This window comes from Lipophrys pholis (assembly GCF_963383615.2).
Source record: "Lipophrys pholis genome assembly, chromosome: 14".
NCBI classification, from domain to species: Eukaryota; Metazoa; Chordata; class Actinopteri; order Blenniiformes; family Blenniidae; genus Lipophrys; species Lipophrys pholis.
Genome location: NC_137633.1, coordinates 24,824,116 through 24,845,805, shown reverse-complemented (window position 1 = coordinate 24,845,805; position 21,690 = coordinate 24,824,116). Strand labels below are relative to the sequence as shown.

At 44.5% G+C, this 21,690-nt stretch overlaps 1 protein-coding gene across 2 annotated transcripts in view; it reads left to right on the top strand.

Moving 5' to 3' along the window:
- The window catches only part of ppp2r5ca (protein phosphatase 2, regulatory subunit B', gamma a), a 29,155-nt gene extending 7,823 nt beyond the window's left edge, over positions 1–21,332 (top strand). The window contains exons 2-13 of one of the 2 annotated variants that reach the window (XM_080480519.1): positions 2,224–2,423; positions 10,877–10,987; positions 12,554–12,646; positions 12,720–12,850; positions 12,922–12,981; positions 13,156–13,264; positions 14,099–14,152; positions 17,923–18,093; positions 18,210–18,337; positions 18,871–18,972; positions 19,137–19,209; positions 20,955–21,332. In XM_080480519.1, the coding sequence (XP_080336645.1) occupies positions 2,224–2,423; positions 10,877–10,987; positions 12,554–12,646; positions 12,720–12,850; positions 12,922–12,981; positions 13,156–13,264; positions 14,099–14,152; positions 17,923–18,093; positions 18,210–18,337; positions 18,871–18,972; positions 19,137–19,209; positions 20,955–21,086 (1,364 nt within the window). In that variant the 3' untranslated portion in view covers positions 21,087–21,332. The remainder of the gene's footprint in view (positions 1–2,223; positions 2,424–10,876; positions 10,988–12,553; positions 12,647–12,719; positions 12,851–12,921; positions 12,982–13,155; positions 13,265–14,098; positions 14,153–17,922; positions 18,094–18,209; positions 18,338–18,870; positions 18,973–19,136; positions 19,210–20,954) is intronic. The other variant, XM_080480520.1, reaches the window with a different exon arrangement.
- Positions 21,333–21,690: the final 358 nt, after the last annotated feature.

Below are 21,690 nucleotides of genomic sequence, written 5' to 3'. Positions count from 1 at the left end.
TGGCCTGTTTACATTAATGACTCGTTACTGTCCATGAAGCAGATTTCCAAAGCAGGTCGTTTCACCTATTTACAGAGACAGTAGAGACAGTTTCCGCTGGCGTCTTTTCAAAATGTGCGTCTGTTCTCACCCGTGCAGGGTTCGCACCAGGACTTTCTGGCAGCTTTCAGGGTGGGACCACTGTAAGTTAGGTCGAGGGTTTGGGACCGCCCAGGCACCCGGACTTGGCGCAGGGGCAGCACCCTGGCGGGAGGCCGGGGGGGGGGACGAAGTCCCGAGGTTTTAGGCTAATAAGAAGCAACCTGGAGGACCGTTATCAGTGGCAGACATTTAATCTTCCAGAAACTTTCTGAAGCCTTTCAAGTGTCAATAAGTCAAGTGACGCGAACGTGGAGGCCATCGTGGTGAGAGGCTGTGCTACCAAACGCTTGAGCGTGACTAGCCAGCAGCGGCGTGGTTGGTGCGGGCTAATATCCAAAGTGTCGGCTTCATGTGGACGGTGCACTGTTTCCGTTAGGGGTGGGCAATATGGCAAAAATATATCACCATTTGTTTTGTAATAAAATCACAATCATGATTTTATCACATTTTTTTTACATTGACTTTTGAGATTAATTTGCAAGTTTCTGAACGGTGCAACCAAATAATTTGCCGATGTAAAACAGCCCCAACAGAAAAAATAAAAGACAATTTAGGCCAAAGAACCTTTCTGAACATACATAACTTAAACATACTAAAAGGTAAACGACGACACTAAAGTGCACTCATGGATCAAAAAAGAAAAACTAAACTGTGCCTGGCTTTTCAGGGAGCTTTCACATGAACAGTGAAACATGAAAAGTAGAATAGAAATTACATAACAAAATATCAAATAATTCAAATAAAACTAGACTTATTTCAAATGGGAAAAATAAAAACACCAGCTGATATAAACTGAGGCAAGTCTGCAAAATATTATTTAACAATCATTTTAACTGGATTTAAGTACAAAAATACTAAAAAGCTTATACAAAATAAAAATGCAATTTTAGTAACTGACATTCTTTCATTTGATAACATTTTTTATTTTGAACATGTGCAAATATTCAAAAAGGATTTGAAACCAAAGATATTCAACCAATCAAACGGTATACTTTTGACTTGGCATATCCAAAAAGAAGTGGGAAGAAATATCACTTATTAAATCCCACCCCATCTCCATAAGTAAATATGTTAGCACTATTACATTAATATAAATTACTTATTGAAAAGTTAAGACTATATTACATATTTTTAAGTTATGTATTATATATCATATATTACAATGTATCATCTTTATGGAATTGCGCTATTCAAAATATATCAAATAAATACAGATACACATATCTAAATATTTTCTAGACATGTATATACACATACAATACCGACATGTAGAAACAGTCACATCTGCTCACAGAACTTGACTGCAAATAATCTCTTCATTTTAGGTTATCTCTTAAAGTGCAGCGATTTAAACAATGGAACTCCAAAGTCTATAACCTGATTGTTAATACTTCAGCAGCTTCAGAGCGTATTACTGCTCAGACATCTGACAGAGTTTTTCTCTCCTTCTGAAAAGGAGGCGTGTTATGACAGATTATGTATGAAATGTGTCAGTGCATGGCAGCCACTGGCAAATCACGGTTGTTTGCACTTTGCCAAACCATTTCCCCACGATGGTTGTGGAGGTTTTTTTTTTTCAGGACCAACTCCCACACCTCCTCGCTACACAACCAAAACATACACGCTCGTCATTCGCTATGATTGGTTGGTCGGGTGCACGCGGAACTTCTGATGTGTCAGCATAGAACTGCAACATATAGAATGTGTTCTACAGACATTTCTACCATCTCTGCTTTGCCTGATTGTCAGCATGTTCTAATCCTCCACGATCTGATGTGGCCGTATGGCGCACCCCTTGTTTCAGTGGAGTGATTATGTGTCAGTTTTTTCTGTCACAGCCTAAATTCTGCCAGCTTTTCATACATAAATGAAAGACGGATCTAATCTATGCGACGCTGGTCAGTGAAGTGCCAGACACGATTCCCTGAGCCAATTGGTCACATGCATTCTTTCTTTGAGCCCTTCTGTTAAAGTTTCCTCCATGTGCAGCCCTGTGAAGTTTCCAACTCTTGCTTCAGTTGTCTCTTCCCTCTGGTTTGGTTTCTTGTCCTTCACTCCTCTTTCCTCTGGTTTTGTCTTCAGATGTGGCCCCTGCTGAGCAGGAGAAGCTCTTCATCCAGAAGCTCCGTCAGTGCTGTGTCCTGTTCGACTTCCTGTCCGACCCGCTGAGCGACCTGAAATGGAAGGAAGTGAAGCGGGCGGCTCTCAGCGAGATGGTGGAGTACATCACCCACAACAGGAACGTCATCACAGAGCCCATCTACCCAGAGGTGGTGCACATGGTCAGTGCATCTTCTGTCTGAGGGTCAAAGGTATGGCGTCATTGTAGTGCCAAAAACCCACGCGCATAAAAACTGTAATCGCACACAGTTAGACCACTTTCTGTGTGCGCGTTGTCTCGGACTGTGCTCTCGCTGTGAATTCTGTGATCTCTCTGCACGCGGTGATGTTGAGTTTTGGCACTTTGGGGGCGGGCGTTGCATAGACGGCCTCGTGATCCTCCTCCTTTCTGATTGGTCACTTTAAACGTCACTTGTTCTTGCCCAGTCAGAGGTGCAGAACGGGTCATCACAGGGCAAAGTAAGTGGCTGTTTCCTGGGAGAAAAAAGAAAAGAAAAAACGTTTCTCTGGGGCCATCATGGCTGAGCAAGTAAGTCTTACACAGTTATCCCTCAGATTTCTTTTGGTTTTATGCTGTGAGACCAAGGTATGGAGCTCGTTTTTTTTTTTTTACTGTGCCAGCTAAACTGACGTCTGGTCAACGCCTAATTTTTCTTAATCTGAGTTGATTGTAGAAAAATAAATCTTTTTTTAAAGTAATATTAAAACCCTATTCATTAATTCTTTTGGTAGTCTGTCATTAATTATTTCTACTGAACTTTCTTCTGACTATACTTGCAATTATAACATCAATACGAATATTTTTATTTATTTATTTAACATTTGCATATGTAAATGTTGAATATATGCAGCAATGTGCAACTATTCATTATCTTTCCTCCATCTGCTGTTGGGCTCTTTTACACAAGAGTAAGTCCACCTGAACCCACTTCTCTGCGTACTTCATATCAGGACCGGAGGATTATCATATGGGCCTAATTATTGATTTTATAATTGCAGGTATAGTCAGTTTAGTAGAAATAGAATTAATGAATAGGGTTTTAATATTACTTTAAAAAAAAAAGAAAAAGATGTCCGCTTCTGCAAATCAACTCAGATTAAGAAAAATTAGGCGTTGACCAGACGTCAGTTTAGCTGGCACAGTAAAAAAAAAACGAGCTCCATACCTTGGTCTCAGCATAAAACCAAAAGAAATCTGAGGGATAACCGTGTAAGACTTACTTGCTCAGCCATGATAGCCCCAGAGAAATGTTTTTAACTTTCTTTTTTCTCCCAGGAAACAGCCACTTACTTTTCACTGTGATGACCCGCCCTGCTGCACCTCTGATTGGCTCTGAGCCGTAACAAGTGACGTTTAAAGTGACCGATCAGAAAGGAGGAGGATTACGAGGCCGTCTATGCAACGCCCGCCCCCAAGGTGCCAAAACTCAGCATCACCGCGTGCGGAGAGATCACAGAATTCACAGCGAGAGCACAGTCCGAGACAACGCGCACACAGAAAGTGGTCTAACTGTGTGCGATTACAGTTTTTTATGCTCTTGGGTTTTTGGCACTACAATGACGTCATACAAAGGTCATGAGTGTGGTTTTCTTCAGTGTCCAGCTCATCTGTGCAGCAAGGCTATGTTCACACAGCAGTTTATTTTATGCTGTTGTTCTGATGTATATTTTTTGTTGCTTGTGGGGTTATTCTCGTTATAATTGAAAAGTTTTCTCCCCCTCGGCCCTGAGCTGAGAAATCGGATTGTAGCTTCATTCATGCATACAGTCAGTCAGAAACACAATTAAATGAACAATCTGTCCTGGGAATATATTTAAGCATGGGAGGGAGAGAGATTTTCAGAGCATTGTAAGGAGCCTATGTATACCTGTCATCGAGCAAGATAATAATGGATAAGCTCAAAGATAAATCAGGTGAGGTTAAAAACAAGACGATATACAAATAGTAATAAAAAAAAATTATAGACATTTCCTCCCCTGGGAAAGGTTTGAAAAAATAGACCTTAATTGGTGCTTTCTAATGCGTTCTGGACTATTAAATGCTACATTGTGACTTGATAAATTGTAGGACCAGTTGATATTGAATGAATCAAACACTAAATATGTTATGGAAGAAACATGCTTATTTAAAAAGACATAACTGAACCAAAATAAAGATGTATACAATATATATATATATATATATATATATATACATACACAAAGAGGTATACATAATAGATATTAAATATAATCTTCAGGGGCTACAAAAGGTTCAGTTTCATCTTGAATGGACTGGACTGGTAAAATATTGCTATAATAACCTTTGAATTTACACTTGAACGTTTTGTATAGCGTCAATTTAGTGCCAAAATCACAAGCGCATAAAAACTGTAATCGCGTACAGTTAGACCACTTTCTGCACGCTTGCAGTCTCTGTCTGTGCGCTCGCTGTGTCTTCTGTGATCTCTCTGCGCGCGGTGATGTTGAGTTTTGGCACTTTGGCGCTCATAAAAACAAGAAGAAAAGTCGGGCTGTGACGTCAGCCAGCTGCCGAACTAAAAAAAATTTCCGGCGGGACAATTCATGCTCTGTGAAGAAGCTGTCGAACCCGTAGGCCACGCCCCCTCACGGCAGGCACACATCTGTGAAGCAGCGTTTTAACTTTTCAACAGCACAGCAGAAAGTTTGTGTCCGAGCGCGATGTTGGTCTGGTTTTAACTGCAGGAGCTGAGTGATGCTTTCAGGTGCATCACGTAAACCCGCCCTTCGACATTTTAACGAGCTGCGGGACTCGCACAGTAGCGATGTTACAAGCTAAACATCATTAAAATATGACTAAGTCATTAGCGAGCTGGAACAAACATGCGCAGCACACAGCAGTGCAGAAGTTTTGGCAGTGTGGCATGTAGATAGTTCGGCCAGGACGGTTGGCACAGCCAAAACAAAGTTTTTGGAAATTACATCATTTTGTTCGGCAGGACCTCGCAGTGCCGAACTTTGTTCTTGTTCTTATGGAGTATGAATCGGATTGTAGTCTTCCATAGTTATCTCTCAGATTTCGTTTGATTTTATACTGGGACCAATTTATGGAGCTAGGTTTTTTTTGTTTTTTTTTTACTGTGCCAGCTAAAGTGACGTCTGGTCAACACCTAATTTTCCTTAATCTGGGCTGTTCACAAAACGTAAATCAGTTTTTTTCTAAGTAATATTAAAACCCTATTCATTAATTGTATTGATAGTCTGTCATTAATTTTATGACCAGGAAACAGTGACGTTTAAAGTGACCAATCAGAAAGGAGGGGGATTACGAGGCCGTCTATGCAATGCCCGCCCCCAAAGTGCCAAAACTCAACATCACAGCGCGCAGAGAGATCACAGGTGTCACAGCGAGCGCACTGACAGAGACAGCGAGCACGCAGAAAGGCACCACTCACGCAGAGAGTGGTCTCACCGTGTGCGATTACAGTTTTTATGCGCTTGTGATTTTGGCACTAAATTGACGGCATAGGTTTGCTTCGTTGTGACGCACAGTGTACATGATGAAATTGTCTAGAATTTTGCAAGATCACACAATTCGTACTGAAAATGACTACAATCTCAAATTTAATGAAACGTTATGTTGAAAAATACTGGGAAATATATATATTAAAAAAAAAGTTCTATATCTTATATATCCTGTCCTAATCCTATATAACTACTTTACTTGGTGGTTTGTGGGACCGGATTGGAGCCTTTTGCAGGTTGATTTTGGCCCACGGGCCTTATGTTTGACTTCCGTGGTGTAAAGTCACAGTGCAGCACTGCCTGTCAGGTGTGTCAACAGTTATAACCTCTCTGTGACCAATGATTTCACTCGGCTGAGCTTCTCCTGCACACACATTTTAGACGGCTTTGACCAAACCATCATTTTGTTGGCCGTCTTTTTCGGAAATTGACCGACCAAATGACGGCTTGACGGCTTGACGGCTCGCTACCTAAAATGGTGCACTGAAATGGACCTGCCGCGATTTAAACTGTCTTCAGCAGACAAACTACTGCCTGTGTTCTGTCTGTTCCACTGAACCCCCCCCCCCCCCCCCCCCCCCGCCCTCCAATCAGAGAACGTGACTGAGTACCTAACCCAGTGCAGGACTCTGCTGTGAAGGTGGAGGCTTGCAGTGATGTATATGCCTCAATAAAAGAAAATTTTAAAAAAAGGCATTTGAAGGAATTAGGGATACAAACATAATTCACGGATTGGAAATTTCTGATCCAACCTGCTGAGATTTCTGATCCATGAGCCTCGTCTGCTTCACTGTTGCTAAAATGACTCCACAAGTATTTCCCTGCTGCTGCTCTGCTCGCTGGCTGCAAACTGTGGAATGAATTTCCTGAACGGAGGCTGGTCTCAATGAGTCAGGAAATCCATTCCACAGTTTGCAGCCAGCCAGCAGGCTAGCGTAGTAGCACTGTGGCTATCCAACTTTTCATGACAACATGCTGCTGTTTGGATGGATTTTACGCTGAAAACACCGCAAAGCAACAGCAACGTGCAATGTCTGCAAAGTAGTTGTACAGCGAAGCGGCTTCTCTGCAGCCAGACGTCACCATTTTAAAACACCAGCTCGCCGAGGTGAACAGCGCTGACAGCGGCTTCAAAACAATGAAAAGCAGCTTCTCCGTGCTGTCAGGAGGTGATTCAGACCCCCGCGATGCTGCGTCCTACTCCACGCAAAACTCAGTGAAAATAGTGCCAATCGTTTGTGCTGCGTTAGAGCTGGAAAAATTGCTGTTGGTGCTGCCTTGCTAAAGGATTTCCCCAGGGATTAATAAAGTGATTCTGAGGTTTTAAACATAGAACTAGTTTATTATGAAATGATGACGTCATGCAGACCCCCACATTGTCCAATTTTGAACAAAAATTATTTGTACTGCTTCATTTCTGACCTTATACTAACCTTATCAAGTTGCCTTTTGAGAGAATACATGCATACATTCGTATAAGGATGCACCAATCCAGGTTTTTTCACTTCCTATCCGAGTCTGATACCTGAATTTGGATATCTAACAATACTATTCCGATACCAGAGCTCTGTTTATTTTAATATTATAATATCATTATTGCTGAATTATTTTATATGAGGCTGTAATAAACTGCTCTCTACAGGCAAGTATGAAATGTACGCATGTATTCTCTCAAAAGACAACTTGAGGTTAGTATGAGGTCAGAAAAGGAAGCAGTACAAACAATTTTTGTTCAATTTGGACATTGTGGGGGTCTGCGTGACGTCATCATCTCATAATAAACTTGTTATATCTTTAACACCTCGGAGTCACTTTGTTAATCCCTGGGGAAATTCTTTAGCAACGCAGCACAAATGATTGGGACTATTTTCAGGGAGTTTAGCGCGGAGTAGGACGCAGCTTCACGGAGATGTGAATCGCCCGCTACAGCGGAGGAGCTGCTGTTCATTGTTTTGATGTCAGTGCCGCTATCCTCGGCGAGCTGGCGTTTTAAAATGGTGATGTCTGGCAGCAGAGTGACCGCCTGGCTGTACTACTGCTTTGCACACATCCACGTTGCTGTGTTGCTTTGTGGTGTGGCAACATAATGTCATGAAAAGTTGGATAGCACAGTACTACTACGCTAGCCTGCTCGCTGGCTGCATACTGTGGAATGGATTTCCTGACTCATTCCTCCGCGTCTCATTGAGACCAGCCTCCCTTCAGGAAATTCATTCCACAGTTTGCAGCCAGCGAGCAGAGCAGCAGCAGGGAAACACTGTGGAGTCGTTTCAGCAACAGTAAAGCACAGGCGAGGCTCATGGATCGGAAATCTCCGCAGGTTGAATCGGAAATTTCCGATCCGTGAATTTACGTTTGTATCGAATCGCGATACCGATACTGGATCTGATCGGCCTCATCCCTACATTCGTACATTTTAAATACTTGCCTGTAGAGAGGAGTTTATTACAACCTCATCTAAAATCAGAAATAATGAAAATAACAAAAATAAAGCAAACAGAGCTCTGGTATCGCAATAGTATCGGTATCAGCAGATATCCAAATTCAGGTATCAGGATTGGATCGGAAGTGAAAAAATGTGGATAGGTGCATCCCTCGAAGAAATGGGGCCCGCCACTCCTAAATGAATGAGGAAACACTGAGATGTGTCCTTTGAATGTGGTGTGAGCTTCACCCAGGCCTCCACCTCATCCAGCTTGTTTCAGACAGACTGCAGGTTATAGAGAAGGACTGCTGACAGCGGAGGAAATTTGCGGCAGTCGTCAAGGCTCATTTTCCAGAGCTTTTATAGCACACTCCACTCCTTTATCCTCTTTTCCAAAAGTTCTTTTCTTTTTTCCTCTTCTCCAAAGTGTACCAATGAAGTTGTAAATTTCATGTGGTAAACTCCCAATAAAAACCCCAAGACCAGTACATCTTCGGAAGGTTCTACGTAGAGCTTCATTATGCAAAAAGAAGAATGAAATTGAATTTATTGGGGCGATGCTGGCTCAGCGGTAGAGTCGGTCGTCCAATAACCGGAGGGTTGGCGGTTCGAATCCCACGCTATCAAACAGTCATTGTCGTTGTGTCCTTGGGCAAGGCACTTTACCCACATTGCCTCGTATGAATGGTGCATGAATGTTGGTGGTGGTCGGAGGTGCACAATGGCAGCCACGCCTCTGTCAGCATGCTACAACATAGCTTACCATCACTGGTGGGACTGGTATGAATGAATAGTGGTCTCTGTACGCGCTTTGACTCAGCTCTATATAAAAAGCGCTATATAAATCTAAGCCATTATTATTATTGAAAAAATGTTTTCAAACGTTTTAAGACCACAGTGTTTAAAAGCCAAAATCTGCACAGAAATATTGACTCCATTTCATTTTCTGTGAAGTGATCACACGGTCAAGACCGCCTGATGGCAAAAGCAGAAAAGCTCCAGGGTTTTTGACCATGGCAGAATTGTTGAGCAAGGCCTCTTGCAACGTGCCTTGGCAGCTGACGTTGGACTCAGTAAGACAGTCATTTTGATTTTCTTAAGAGATTATGAAGGTTATGGAACAAAAAAGTCTCACTGATGCTGAGCCGGGGGATCCGATTGGTGCATTGTTCATGCACGGTACACAACAATGAGCAGGAAGCGCCATCATTGACTCAATATACACAGTAAACAAACTTAGTTTCACGCTAACTACAGTATGTCTGCACAGACAAAATTTCTCTTGCTGGTATGGAGCGGAGTAGTGTGTATCTGTTGCCGTGGAAACGATTCGATTCCTGGTCTTTGAGCGGCGTCGGGTTTACCGTTCCCGGCGGCACAGCAGGAGGAACGGTGTTTAACGGGTGAAGAAGCAGGACCTTTAGCCCGATTCATACTCCATAAGAACAAGAATAAAGTTCGGGATGTGCCATTTCTGATTTAACGTCCCGTGTTCTCAGAGGTACATGTGCTTAGGTCGCAACATGTATATATGAAAAAGCAGTCCCAACTATCAAAATTGAAATCCTCTTGAATCTATTTCCTGAGCACCGTTCCTGGTCTGTCTGCACGTTGTGGTGATAAACTGGAACGCTCCAACCTGGAAGTGACATCACATTGTGCGGCCATATTGAATCCCGAAAGTACTTTAAGATTTTGACTATTACAACTGAAACTTGTCTCATAAATCCCAGTCGTGAGAACAACTTGAACACAGCATTAAAAAAGGCGGCGACCCTCCAGGGCGTAAAGTCCCTCCAGGACGTAGACCTCCAGGATGGGAGTTTGACACCTCTGTTCTAAAACACAGACAGCGAGGGGAGGAAAACAAGCTGCAACAGTATTCTTCTTAAATGTAGCAATCACAAATTGATGAAATTACAAATCGCATATATGCACATACGTGTAATATGTGTTTACATTACATTAATAACCTGCGTACAAGACATTCAGACTGTAAGATTTAAAAAAGAGATTTGAAATAACTGACCTGGTAACTAAACCTCTTTATACATTTCCTCCAATAATGACAGTTAATGCAAAAACAATTCCCTGCAGAACTTCACTCACTGCTTCACTTGCTTTTATTGAAATAATGGTTTTACATTTAATGGGTTAAAGGATATTTCTCAATATAAATCCAACAGAGTACATTTTGAACTCTTCCACATCAGCAGGCTCTGTCACACTTTTAGTCCAGAAATGAGTAACAGTGGAATCTTCTCAGAAAGAGAAGCAGAGTCTATTTCCATCTGCATTGTATTCCACACGTCATGCTGAGATCTGAACTTCAGCACCTTGTGGCTGGAACAAGGACGCGAGTGTTTGTGAGCCTACCAGGCCATCTCATGATGAGCAGAGTCACTCTGACACAAACACAAGACCCCCACTCACCGAAGCCCCGAGCCAGGCGGCAGGACAGTTTGTGGATGGGTTGGGTTGGGAGTTTAACGCAAGTTCATTTTCCTCATTCGTTGTTGGTGTGGATGGAAATCGTGAAACTTCCCCCTGAGTGAAGGTCTCCTTCTCTCCTGTCGGTCTGTAAATCTCCAGCTGGATAAATGGGGTTAGAGGTTTATTTCAGGTTTATATTCCGGAGGTTTTTGGATGTGTTTGGATGTGTGTGGCACTTCCCCCTGAATGAAGGTCTGCTTCTCTCCTCAGTTTGCTGTGAACATGTTCAGAACGTTGCCTCCTTCGTCCAACCCCACCGGAGCAGAGTTCGATCCCGAGGAGGACGAGCCAACGCTGGAGGCTGCGTGGCCACACTTGCAGGTTCTCCTTCACTCCCTGCTTCACTCATTCACTCACTCTCTGCTTCACTCATTCACTCGCTCCCTGCTTCACTCATTCACTCACTCTCTGCTTCACTCATTCACTCACTCTCTGCTTCACTCATTCACTCGCTGCCTGCTTCACTCATTCATTCACTCGCTCTCTGCTTCACTCATTCATTCACTCGCTCTCTGCTTCACTCATTCACTCGCTCTCTGCTTCACTCATTCACTCACTCACCCTCTGCTTCACTCATTCACTCACTCTCTGCTTCACTCATTCACTCGCTCTCTGCTTCACTCATTCATTCACTCACTCACTCTGCTTCACTCATTCATTCACTCACTCTGCTTCACTCATTCACTCACTCTCTGCTTCACTCATTCATTCACTCGCTCTCTGCTTCACTCATTCACTCGCTCTCTGCTTCACTCATTCACTCGCTCTCTGCTTCACTCATTCATTCACTCACTCACTCTGCTTCACTCATTCATTCACTCACTCTGCTTCACTCATTCACTCACTCTCTGCTTCACTCATTCATTCACTCGCTCTCTGCTTCACTCATTCACTCGCTCTCTGCTTCACTCATTCATTCACTCGCTCTCTGCTTCACTCATTCACTCGCTCTCTGCTTCACTCACTCATTCACTCTCTCTGCTTCACTCATTCACTCTCTCTGCTTCACTCATTCACTCACTCTCTGCTTCACTCACTCATTCACTCACTCTCTGCTTCACTCATTCATTCACTCACTTCCTGCTTCACTCATTCACTCACTCTCTGCTTCACTCATATGGAATTTTATTTGGGCCACTCCTGAATGCAGTGTGTAATTTTGAGCACAGAAAAAAACACTTTTCACGTACAAACTTTCAGTGACTCTTTTAAAATATACTCACCAAAAATGTGTTGTAATCTAATATGAATCGATATATACGCATACATACATATAATGGCCAATCGGAACACGCCTTTTCTGTCCTCCTACTCAGCTGCTTCCTTTTATTAAGTTCATTCCAGCTAAAGAAGTATAAAAAAGTAATTCAGTATGAACAAGCAGAAAGTTCCTCTTGCTACTGAAACACACCTCAGAGGAAATGAGAAGAATGAGATTTGAAAAGAAATGTATGTCATTACCACTCTGTACGGTCTGTTGACCCTCACACGGTGTTTGACAGCCCTGCTGTAAAGTCTGGAGTTTGACAAAATGAGGGTTTCAATAATCCTGCAGAGTGATCCCAAAGAATAATAAAGATAGTTCCTAACCACTCATCTCTAACATCCGTTTGTATTTTCATTGTTTTTGATTTCTTCTCTTTGTCAGTACTTCAGCTTAATTGTGTGTGTGTGTGTGTGTGTGTGTGTGTGTGTGTGTGTGTGTGTGTGTGTGTGTGTGTGTGTGTGTGTGTGTGTGTGTGTGTGTGTGTGTGTGTGTGTGTGTGTGTGTGTGTGTGTGTGTGTGTGTGTGTGTGTGTGTGTGTGTGTGTGTGTGTGTGTGTGTGTGTGTGTGTGTGTGTGTGTGTGTGTGTGTGTGTGTGTGTGTGTGTGTGTGTGTGTACACAGCTGGTGTATGAATTTTTTCTTAGGTTTTTAGAATCTCCTGACTTTCAGCCCAACATAGCGAAGAAATACATCGATCAGAAGTTTGTTATGCAGGTAAGACTATTTCTGCCGTGAGCGAAACGACACACTCACAGCTCAAACTGATCACTTCTGTGTTCCTCTGCAGCTCTTAGAATTATTCGACAGTGAAGATCCAAGAGAGAGAGACTTCCTGAAAACCACACTCCACAGGATCTACGGGAAGTTTCTGGGTCTTCGAGCGTACATCAGGAAACAGATTAACAACATTTTCTATAGGTTGGTGCTCGGCGCTGGTTACACACCCGTCTTTGTTTTCTACTTCTGACTCTGTGTTCTCTCCTCACCAGGTTTATCTACGAGACAGAACATCACAATGGTATAGCTGAACTACTGGAAATACTTGGAAGGTACGGCTCTCAGATAGATGTACATGCTCTGTACATCACTTAGTCTGCTCCACTGACTCTCCACATTCTAGATTTAGTCAGAGGAAGCCACCATTGTGATTTGATTTACTCTCCAACTCTCCCAACAATGTGTTTTTCCACCTTTTGTTTGAAAATGTTTTGTCTTTCTTCCAGCATAATCAATGGATTTGCCTTACCGCTGAAAGAAGAGCACAAGATTTTCCTGTTGAAGGTTTTATTGCCTCTGCACAAAGTTAAATCACTCAGTGTCTACCATCCACAGGTACTTGTCTCAACAGAACAAAGCCTCGCTCACCTTCCCTTTTCTTTTACGCGTCAGTTAAGGCCACATCCACACCAGCCAAAATGATCTTTTTCCTCCCCGGGGTTCTCAAAACAATTCCGTCCACACATCATTATGAACGCGGCTCAACGCGAGACTTCGGGGCATGTAGTACATATGCCAGGTCTTTAGGGGCGGTGCGACTCAGCAAAAGCGCAGAAGAAGACGGAGCACATAGAAATGTAGATGTAGACTCCTGTTCAGAGAGTTCCTTACAACTCTGAGATGCTGTTCTATAGGTCTATGGTCCTTCGCCTCCTCCTGCTGTTGCTAATGTCAGTAGCTTCTGCGGCTCCACCAGAGCTTGTAGTCCGTGATTGTTGTGGTTATTTGATGATATGGCGGACTGCTGTGATGACATCATCTTTTTCCACAGATGATAGTCTTTGCCGTCCACACCTCACAGCAGAGCCGGGGTTTTAGAATTTCCCCCACCCATGTTAAAAAAAAAAAAAAAAAAAAAAAAAAGTTTTTGGGGCTTCTAAAACGCCGCCTCGTGTGGATGATCGGCAAAAAACGGCTCGTTTACGTGAACCGGCATTTTCGTGGGGACGGCCCCTAAATCAACCGCTCATCACACTTTATGAAGCTACATTTAAACAGTTGTGTCTAAATCGAGTTAGAGCCCCCCGCCTTTTGTCATGAGGGCTATGGGATGGCTCTCTGGTGGTCCTCAGGCCTTTAGGTTGGCCCACTGTCACTCGGCCACGTTACTCAGCTTAGAACTCATTTTAAAGACAGTTTGAGTTTGACGGTATATTGTTTTTCTTTCAGCTGGCCTACTGCGTGGTGCAGTTTTTAGAAAAGGACAGCACTCTCACAGAGCCGGTAAACACTCTTCCTTGTATTCATGTGTTTCAATACTGCTGGGACTCAATTACAGAAAACAAAATGTCACTAAGTGGAGCGCGAGCACAGCTATTGCAGGAGTATTCTACTAAAATGTGTGGAGGTCCAGTTTGACAAAAGGAAGTAAAGGTCCATAAGATCAGAATGTCAGAATGATGAATATTTGAGTTTACTCCGGTTTGCTCCCACAGTCCAAAAACGTGTGTGAAGTTAATTATTAATCTGTGTGTTCGACCTGTGATAGACTGGAGACCTGTTCAGGTGTGTCTTGCCCTCGCCCATAGTTAGGCCTGTCACGGTAACAAATTTTGCTGGACGATAAGTTGTCCCAGAAATTATTGCGATAATTTTGCCGTTTTGATACCATTTTTCTACTAATATATTAATAATGGTATAATAATGCCAGTATATCCTTTAAAAGATAAATAAACTTTTATTTTAAAAATATTTTAAATTGGAATTGTATTATAAAAAAAGACATTGTAAATATCCAAAATGAATAATCAAACAACCTCATCTCTCCTCCTCACGGGGTCTCATGCTGCTCTCAGGTGTGCCAGGTGCCCCCCCCCACACACACACACACAGAGTGATTGACAGGCAGTGTTGGGAAAGTCCAGTTTCTACAAATTTTAATATGAACTTGTTCAGTTCATAGTTCTAAATTCATAATTCCAAAAATTAACTAGTTCATAATTCTTTTTTTTTTTTTCAATATGTTGTGGCGAGCTTTGGAGTTACGTGATGCACCTGAACGCATCGCCAGTATCAGCAGCATGAAGCTCGTTAACCCTTAAAAAGTCGAGTCGTCCGCCGCAGGGTTCAAAGCATGTAAAAAAAAAAAAAAAAAGAAGTTGCGGCATGCCGTCCGGAAAGTACAGTAACCATACGAAGATGAAGTATTAATGGTGGAGACAGAGTCTGAGGTCGTGCTGCTGTCTTATATTTATTTTTGTCGTGATGCTTCACATTTTGATGACGTATGCGGCGGTGCGACTCTGGGGGCTGCTGTTGCCAGATTGGCTGTTTCCCCCCCGACATGTTAAGGCCCGTTTACAGTGAGCCTTACCCGGGTTTTCCACTGGAAGGCTCAGAAATCTGGCGACTCTCTAACACAACATGAAACTGTGAGAACGCCGTTCACTAACACCAGGATGAGCGCCGCTCGCAGTGACGTCTTTGGTAAATGAAAAATTATCGAGCCTGGCAAACTTATCCAGCTCATTTTTAATTATCGTGCAATTAATTGATTATCGCGACAGGCCTACCCATAGTTGGCTAGACGACCCTTTACAGGATAAGAGGTATAGAATATGGAGCGAGGGATGTATTAGCCCTGTAATTCTATAAACATCTACACGTAAACAACAGCTGATGGTCAAATGAAATGAATTCAGTGATACTGAAAAATCTTGGACAACATGGAACTGAAAATACATGTATGACTGCCGATATAATGTTCATTCATTTACTAAATAAAAGTCAGGCTCATTTTCTAAATGAGAGAAAATAACTGAAATGTTGGAATACCGTGATTCACTTCAGAATTATAAAATACATTTTTCGTTAACTTCTGGATGAAGACTCACGTTCTTCCTCAGTGAGGGAAGTGAGCTCTCGCTTGTCCTGACAAGTTATTCAACCTGGATTTAAAAGAACAGGACCCGTTCCCAGACACAGGTGGAGGAGCTCATTGGTGAGCCTGGAACTGCCTGACAGTTGTGTGTTATTGTACAGAGCTACTTTCCTCTGACCTGGGACAGGGTCTCAGGGACATGTGGAGCCAGAAAGTTGAAGCGTCAGTTCTTACAAACTGCTTTTGCAGGATACATCTCGTCATGTTCGTTCAGGTTCATTTCTCATCCCAGATGTCAGGGGCTTCTCAAAAGAAGTCACATTGTATTGCATGTATTTAGATTAATTACTTTTAAAACTTATTTTATTGTTTTGAAGTCGAGCACTGTATTTCAACATGCACAATTCTCACATTTTACTCCCATTTTAAAATGAGCCCGATGTTTATTTAGTAGATGAGAGAATAATGATCCCCTTTATATTTTGGGAGGCATGAGTGCTGCTGGTGTTGGTCCTCTCACTGTTAATGAGGTCACATCGAACTCTGCCAAGGATTTTTCTGTTCTCTAAACCCACATGGTCCGTTTCTTCAAGGGCACTGTTCCGTTGAGATTAAAACTGGATGTTTCAACAAGCTAAGGGCCAGTAGAACGTGGCTGCTTGAGCACAGTATCCAAAAACTTTTTCCACCACTTTAATTATTTTCTTAGCTCGTGGCTACATGTTGAGCATTAGCTGGTGGCTACAGGTTTAGCATTAGATGGTGGCTACAGGTTTAGCATTTTCTGTTGGCTACATGTTGAGCATTAGCTGGTGGCTACAGGTTTAGCATTAGATGGTGGCTACAGGTTTAGCATTAGATGGTGGCTACAGGTTTAGCATTAGATGGTGGCTACAGGTTGAGCATTAGATGGTGGCTACAGGTTGAGCATTAGCTGTTGCCTACATGTTGAGCAGTAGTTGGTGGCTACATGTTTAGCATTTTCTGTTGGCTACATGTTTAGCATTTTCTGTTGGCTACATGTTGAGCATTAGCTGTTGGCTACATGTTGAGCATTAGCTGTTGGCTACATGTTGAGCAGTAGTTGGTGGCTACAGGTTTAGCATTAGCTGGTGGCTACAGGTTTAGCATTAGCTGGTGGCTACATGTTTAGCGTTAGGTGGTGGGTTGGACTGAGGATCAACCAGGGTGAAGACCAAACACATTAAGATTAACACACAGAGCACGAAACCAGTGGAGCTGGAGGCTGGCGCTATAGGGGAAGTCAACTCATTTACTTACCTTGGAAGTGTAGTGGACCAAGATGTAGGATCAGGAGAAGACAGAGTAAGAATTAGAAAAGCATGAGCCATATTGAAGATGCTGCACTGAGTGTGGAAGTCTCTGGAGATAAGGCTTAAGACCAAAGTGCGCATCTTCAACTCCAATGTGAAGTTCTTGTGTGGTGCTGAAACTTGAAAGATTACAGTACTCCTTAACTGAAAATGAACATTTGTCAACGTCTGTGTCCACAAAAACCTTGATGGCCCGAAAAAAAAAAAAATGAAGAGCTCTGGCAGCGCACAAGCCAACTCCCTCCAGCCATGGAAGTCAGAAGGAGAAAGTGGGGTTGGATTGGCCATACCCTGAGGAAGGAGGAGTTAAATATCACCTGGCATGCCCTGCGTCGGAACCCGCCTGGCAAGAGAAGGCGTGAACGACCTGGTGGACCCTCTCACATGAGTCGTCCTCCAGGACCGCCGTCCTGCATGTTTTCGGTCTCTCCCAGCTCCGGCACACCTGATTGCAATAGGAGGCTCATTATTGGGCTTTTCTATGAGCCTGATGAAAACGTCAACATTAGATTAAAGTATGTTGAAGCAGGGAGACATCAGAACTTGCAGGATGTCGGCCCTGAAGGACTGGATTTTGACCCCCCTGCTCTAGACCCTATAGACTCTGCACACTTTCTACCAAATCAATGGAAACTACATCTAAAATTTCACTTAATTCCTGGGTTTAACTGAACACACTGAAAAGCTCACTTCAGGAGGGTTTTAAGAACCGATAGGAACTTTCTTAGGTCCAGTGAGGAACCGTCTGTGATGGAGGGTAGAATAATGTCCCAGCTGTAGTTTTTATCCTTTATTTTGTCTGATTAATTTTTATCTTTTTACCTTGGTCTTCCAACCAGGTGGTGATGGCTCTGCTAAAGTACTGGCCGAAGACCCACAGTCCCAAGGAGGTGATGTTCCTGAATGAGCTGGAGGAGATCCTGGATGTAATCGAGCCATCCGAGTTTGTGAAGGTGCAGGAACCTCTCTTTAGACAGCTGGCCAAGTGTGTGTCCAGCCCACACTTCCAGGTACGAGCGCTGGTCCCAGTGTGAGCCTGAGGATCAGGTGTGTCTCCGTGCTGACTGGAGTGTGTGTGTGCGTGTGCGTGTGCGTGTGCGTGTGTGTGTGTGTGTGTGAACCTCAGGTGGCAGAACGAGCTCTGTACTACTGGAACAACGAATACATCATGAGTCTGATCAGTGACAATGCCGCGAAGATTCTGCCCATCATGTTTCCGGCTCTGTACCGCAACTCCAAGACTCACTGGAACAAGTAAGCAGCTGGGCGTCTCCGTCTGTCCTTACAGCCGCCGACACGACGCCTAACAGCTCCCATCATGACCCGAAGCGTGTCCTCGTATACCTGTGGAGGGTTATAGAGTGTACCGTGCACAGCGGGGAGAGTGGTCAGCATTTGGTTATTTAAAGGAACCACACACACACACACACACACACACACACACACACACACACACACACACACACACACACACACACACACACTGGGCTAAAATACATTTAACTCCTGTTGATGATTTTTAAACTAAATGATGTGAACTCCAGCCGAACATCTCATTCTGACATGTCATGCAGCTTGAGGTTCTCCCCGGAGGTCTTTTTTATTCACGTTCTACCAAACGGGTCAAAACATTCTGACCCTTCAAATGAAGTCGAGGTGGAAAATGTAGATGTTTGTTTTTAATTTGGTAAGGCTCCCCCGGAGGCCGGCTAAAGAGGCGGCAGACCCGCTGCCGGACGTGTTTGGACTCCGCCGTGATGTTTCATGCGTGTTGCTGTCGTTCACAGGACCATCCACGGCCTCATATACAACGCTCTCAAGCTCTTCATGGAGATGAATCAGAAGCTGTTCGACGACTGCACACAGCAGTTCAGAGCGGAGAAAAACAAGTAGGCATCAGAGACTCTCTCCTCCCACTTCCAGACGGTTGTGTTTCTCCCAGGGGTTACTGCCTCATGTACAACCGCTGTTTCCCCTCATGCTGCACCTCATGACCGAGGAGAAAGAATCCTGGTGCTTCAGTAACGGGAGGAAAACTCTGCTTCTTCCACAGAGAGAAAGCAAAGTCAAAAGAACGTGAAGAGGCCTGGATCAAGATCGAGAACTTGGCCAAGTCCAATCCACAGGTCTGTCTGTCTGTCTGTCTGTCTGTCTGTCTGTCTGTCTGTCTGTCTGTCTGTCTGTCTGTCTGTCTGTCTGTCTGTCTGTCTGTCTGTCTGTCTGTCTGTCTGTCTGTCTGTGTTGAGCTGGATTAACTCAGTTTGATCTGACGGGACACAGATTAATGACATATTTAAATATTGAAGTCGACATTAAGGAAATGGACCCGTGACAGGAAATGATGTGAAGGTGAAGCTGCTCCTGAGATTATTTGAATTGGGATTAACAGCAAAAGGAATATCTGAATGTGTGTGGAGATCTGAATGGATTTTACCGTCTGTATTCAGATTACAGTCGGTCACCAGGCAGGAAGCTCGATGCCGAATGAAGCTGAACACCCCCTCCTCCCCAAAATGTCTCATCTCCTCGTTTGAGACCCAAATTAAAATCATCTTTAGTTCCAGAAGATCGAATCTTGTTTTGTTGGTTTGAAAATAGTTTTTACGTCATCGACGTCTCGTTTTTGTAACAAACGCTGCAAAGTAATGAAGCGTTCCATTATTTTCATTCCCACATCGAATCTCACCCTGAGGCTGATGTTTCTGTCAGATTTCTTCTTTTTGTGTTTTTCTCATGTCGCCTCGTTAGAAAGCAGCTTCAGCGTTGGTCTCCGTGTTTAGACGTCCTGGTTGGAGATAAAGACGTTGTTCTGAAGCTGTAGGAGCTGGAGATCCTAATGCAGCTCACCACAGGGCTGGTTCTCATGTCAAGTGTTTCTCCTGGAGACGGTCCGAGTGTGTCCTCTGAGTGTCTCCTGGAGACGGTCCGAGTGTGTCCTCTGAGCGTCTCCTGCAGATGGTCCGAGTGTGTCCTCTGAGCGTCTCCTGGAGACGGTCCGAGTGTGTCCTCTGAGTGTCTCCTGGAGACGGTCCGAGTGTGTCCTCTGAGCGTCTCCTGCAGATGGTCCGAGTGTCTCCAGGAGATGGTCCTAGTGTGTCCTCAGAGCGTCTCCTGGAGATGGTCCGAGCGTCTCCTGGAGATGGTCCGAGCGTCTCCAGAAGATGGTCCGAGTGTGTCCTCAGGGCATCTCCTGGAGACGGTCCGAGTGTGTCCTCAGAGTGTCTCCTGGAAACGGTCCGAGTGTGTCCTCTGAGCGTCTCCTGGAGATGGTCCGAGTGTGTCCTCAGAGCGTCTCCAGGAGGTGGTCCGAGTGTGTCCTCAGAGCGTCTCCAGGAGATGGTCCGAGTGTGTCCCCTGAGCGTCTCCTGGATATGGTCCGAGTGTGTCCTCTGAGCGTCTCCTGGAGATGGTCCGAGTGTGTCCTCAGAGCGTCTCCAGGAGATGGTCCGAGTGTGTCCTCAGAGCGTCTCCAGGAGATGGTCCGAGTGTGTCCTCAGAGCGTCTCCAGGAGATGGTCCGAGTGTGTCCTCAGAGCGTCTCCAGGAGGTGGTCCGAGTGTGTCCTCTGAGCGTCTCCTGGAGATGGTCCGAGTGTGTCCTCAGAGCGTCTCCAGGAGATGGTCCGAGTGTGTCCTCAGAGCGTCTCCAGGAGGTGGTCCGAGTGTGTCCTCTGAGCGTCTCCTGGAGATGGTCCGAGTGTGTCCTCAGAGCGTCTCCAGGAGATGGTCCGAGTGTGTCCTCAGAGCGTCTCCAGGAGGTGGTCCGAGTGTGTCCTCTGAGCGTCTCCTGGAGATGGTCCGAGGGTGTCCCCTGAGCGTCAGGGTTCCTCCTGAAGCTGTCTGCTGATGACTGAACGTTCGTCTCCTCCACAGTTGCAGCGAGAGTGGAAAGAGCGGCCGATGGTGCGACACAAGTCTGAGCTGCCTCAGGATATCTACACCACAAAAGCCTTGGTGTCCCACCGCAGAGCTGAAGACATGTTGACCGCCCACGATGGACTCTAGGCCCCGCCCCCCCTCCCGCCCACAGCCATGGGCATCCTCCCTGATTCTCCTCGGTTCTCCACCCTCACATTTCTGCTTTCTCAGGTTTTTTTTCTTGTTTTGAAGACGAGTGCGGTTGTGTCTTTCATCCTCCTCATCTTCATGTTTCTCCTCTGTCCCACACACACACACACACACACACACACACACACACACACACACACACACACACACACACACACACACACACACACACACACACACACACACACACACACACACACACACACACACACACACACACACACAAGCTGTAAATGTGGGCCCTTGGAGTTCAGACAGTACAGAAGCGTCTTCATGTTGGAATGGACATGGAAACTCCAGGCTCCAGACTCAGTCTGAGGACCGTCTCCTGGTCTCTTCTGGTTCTGGACTCAGTCTGAGGACCGTCTCCTGGTCTCTTCTGGTTCTGGACTCAGTCTGAGGACCGTCTCCTGGTCTCTTCTGGTTCTGGACTCAGTCTGAGGACCGTCTCTTGGTCTCTCCTGGTTCTTCCTTTGCTTGAGAGGAAGAATGTCGGCTTTTTGTTCAGACCAAGACTTTCTGTCATTCATTTGTCGTCTTC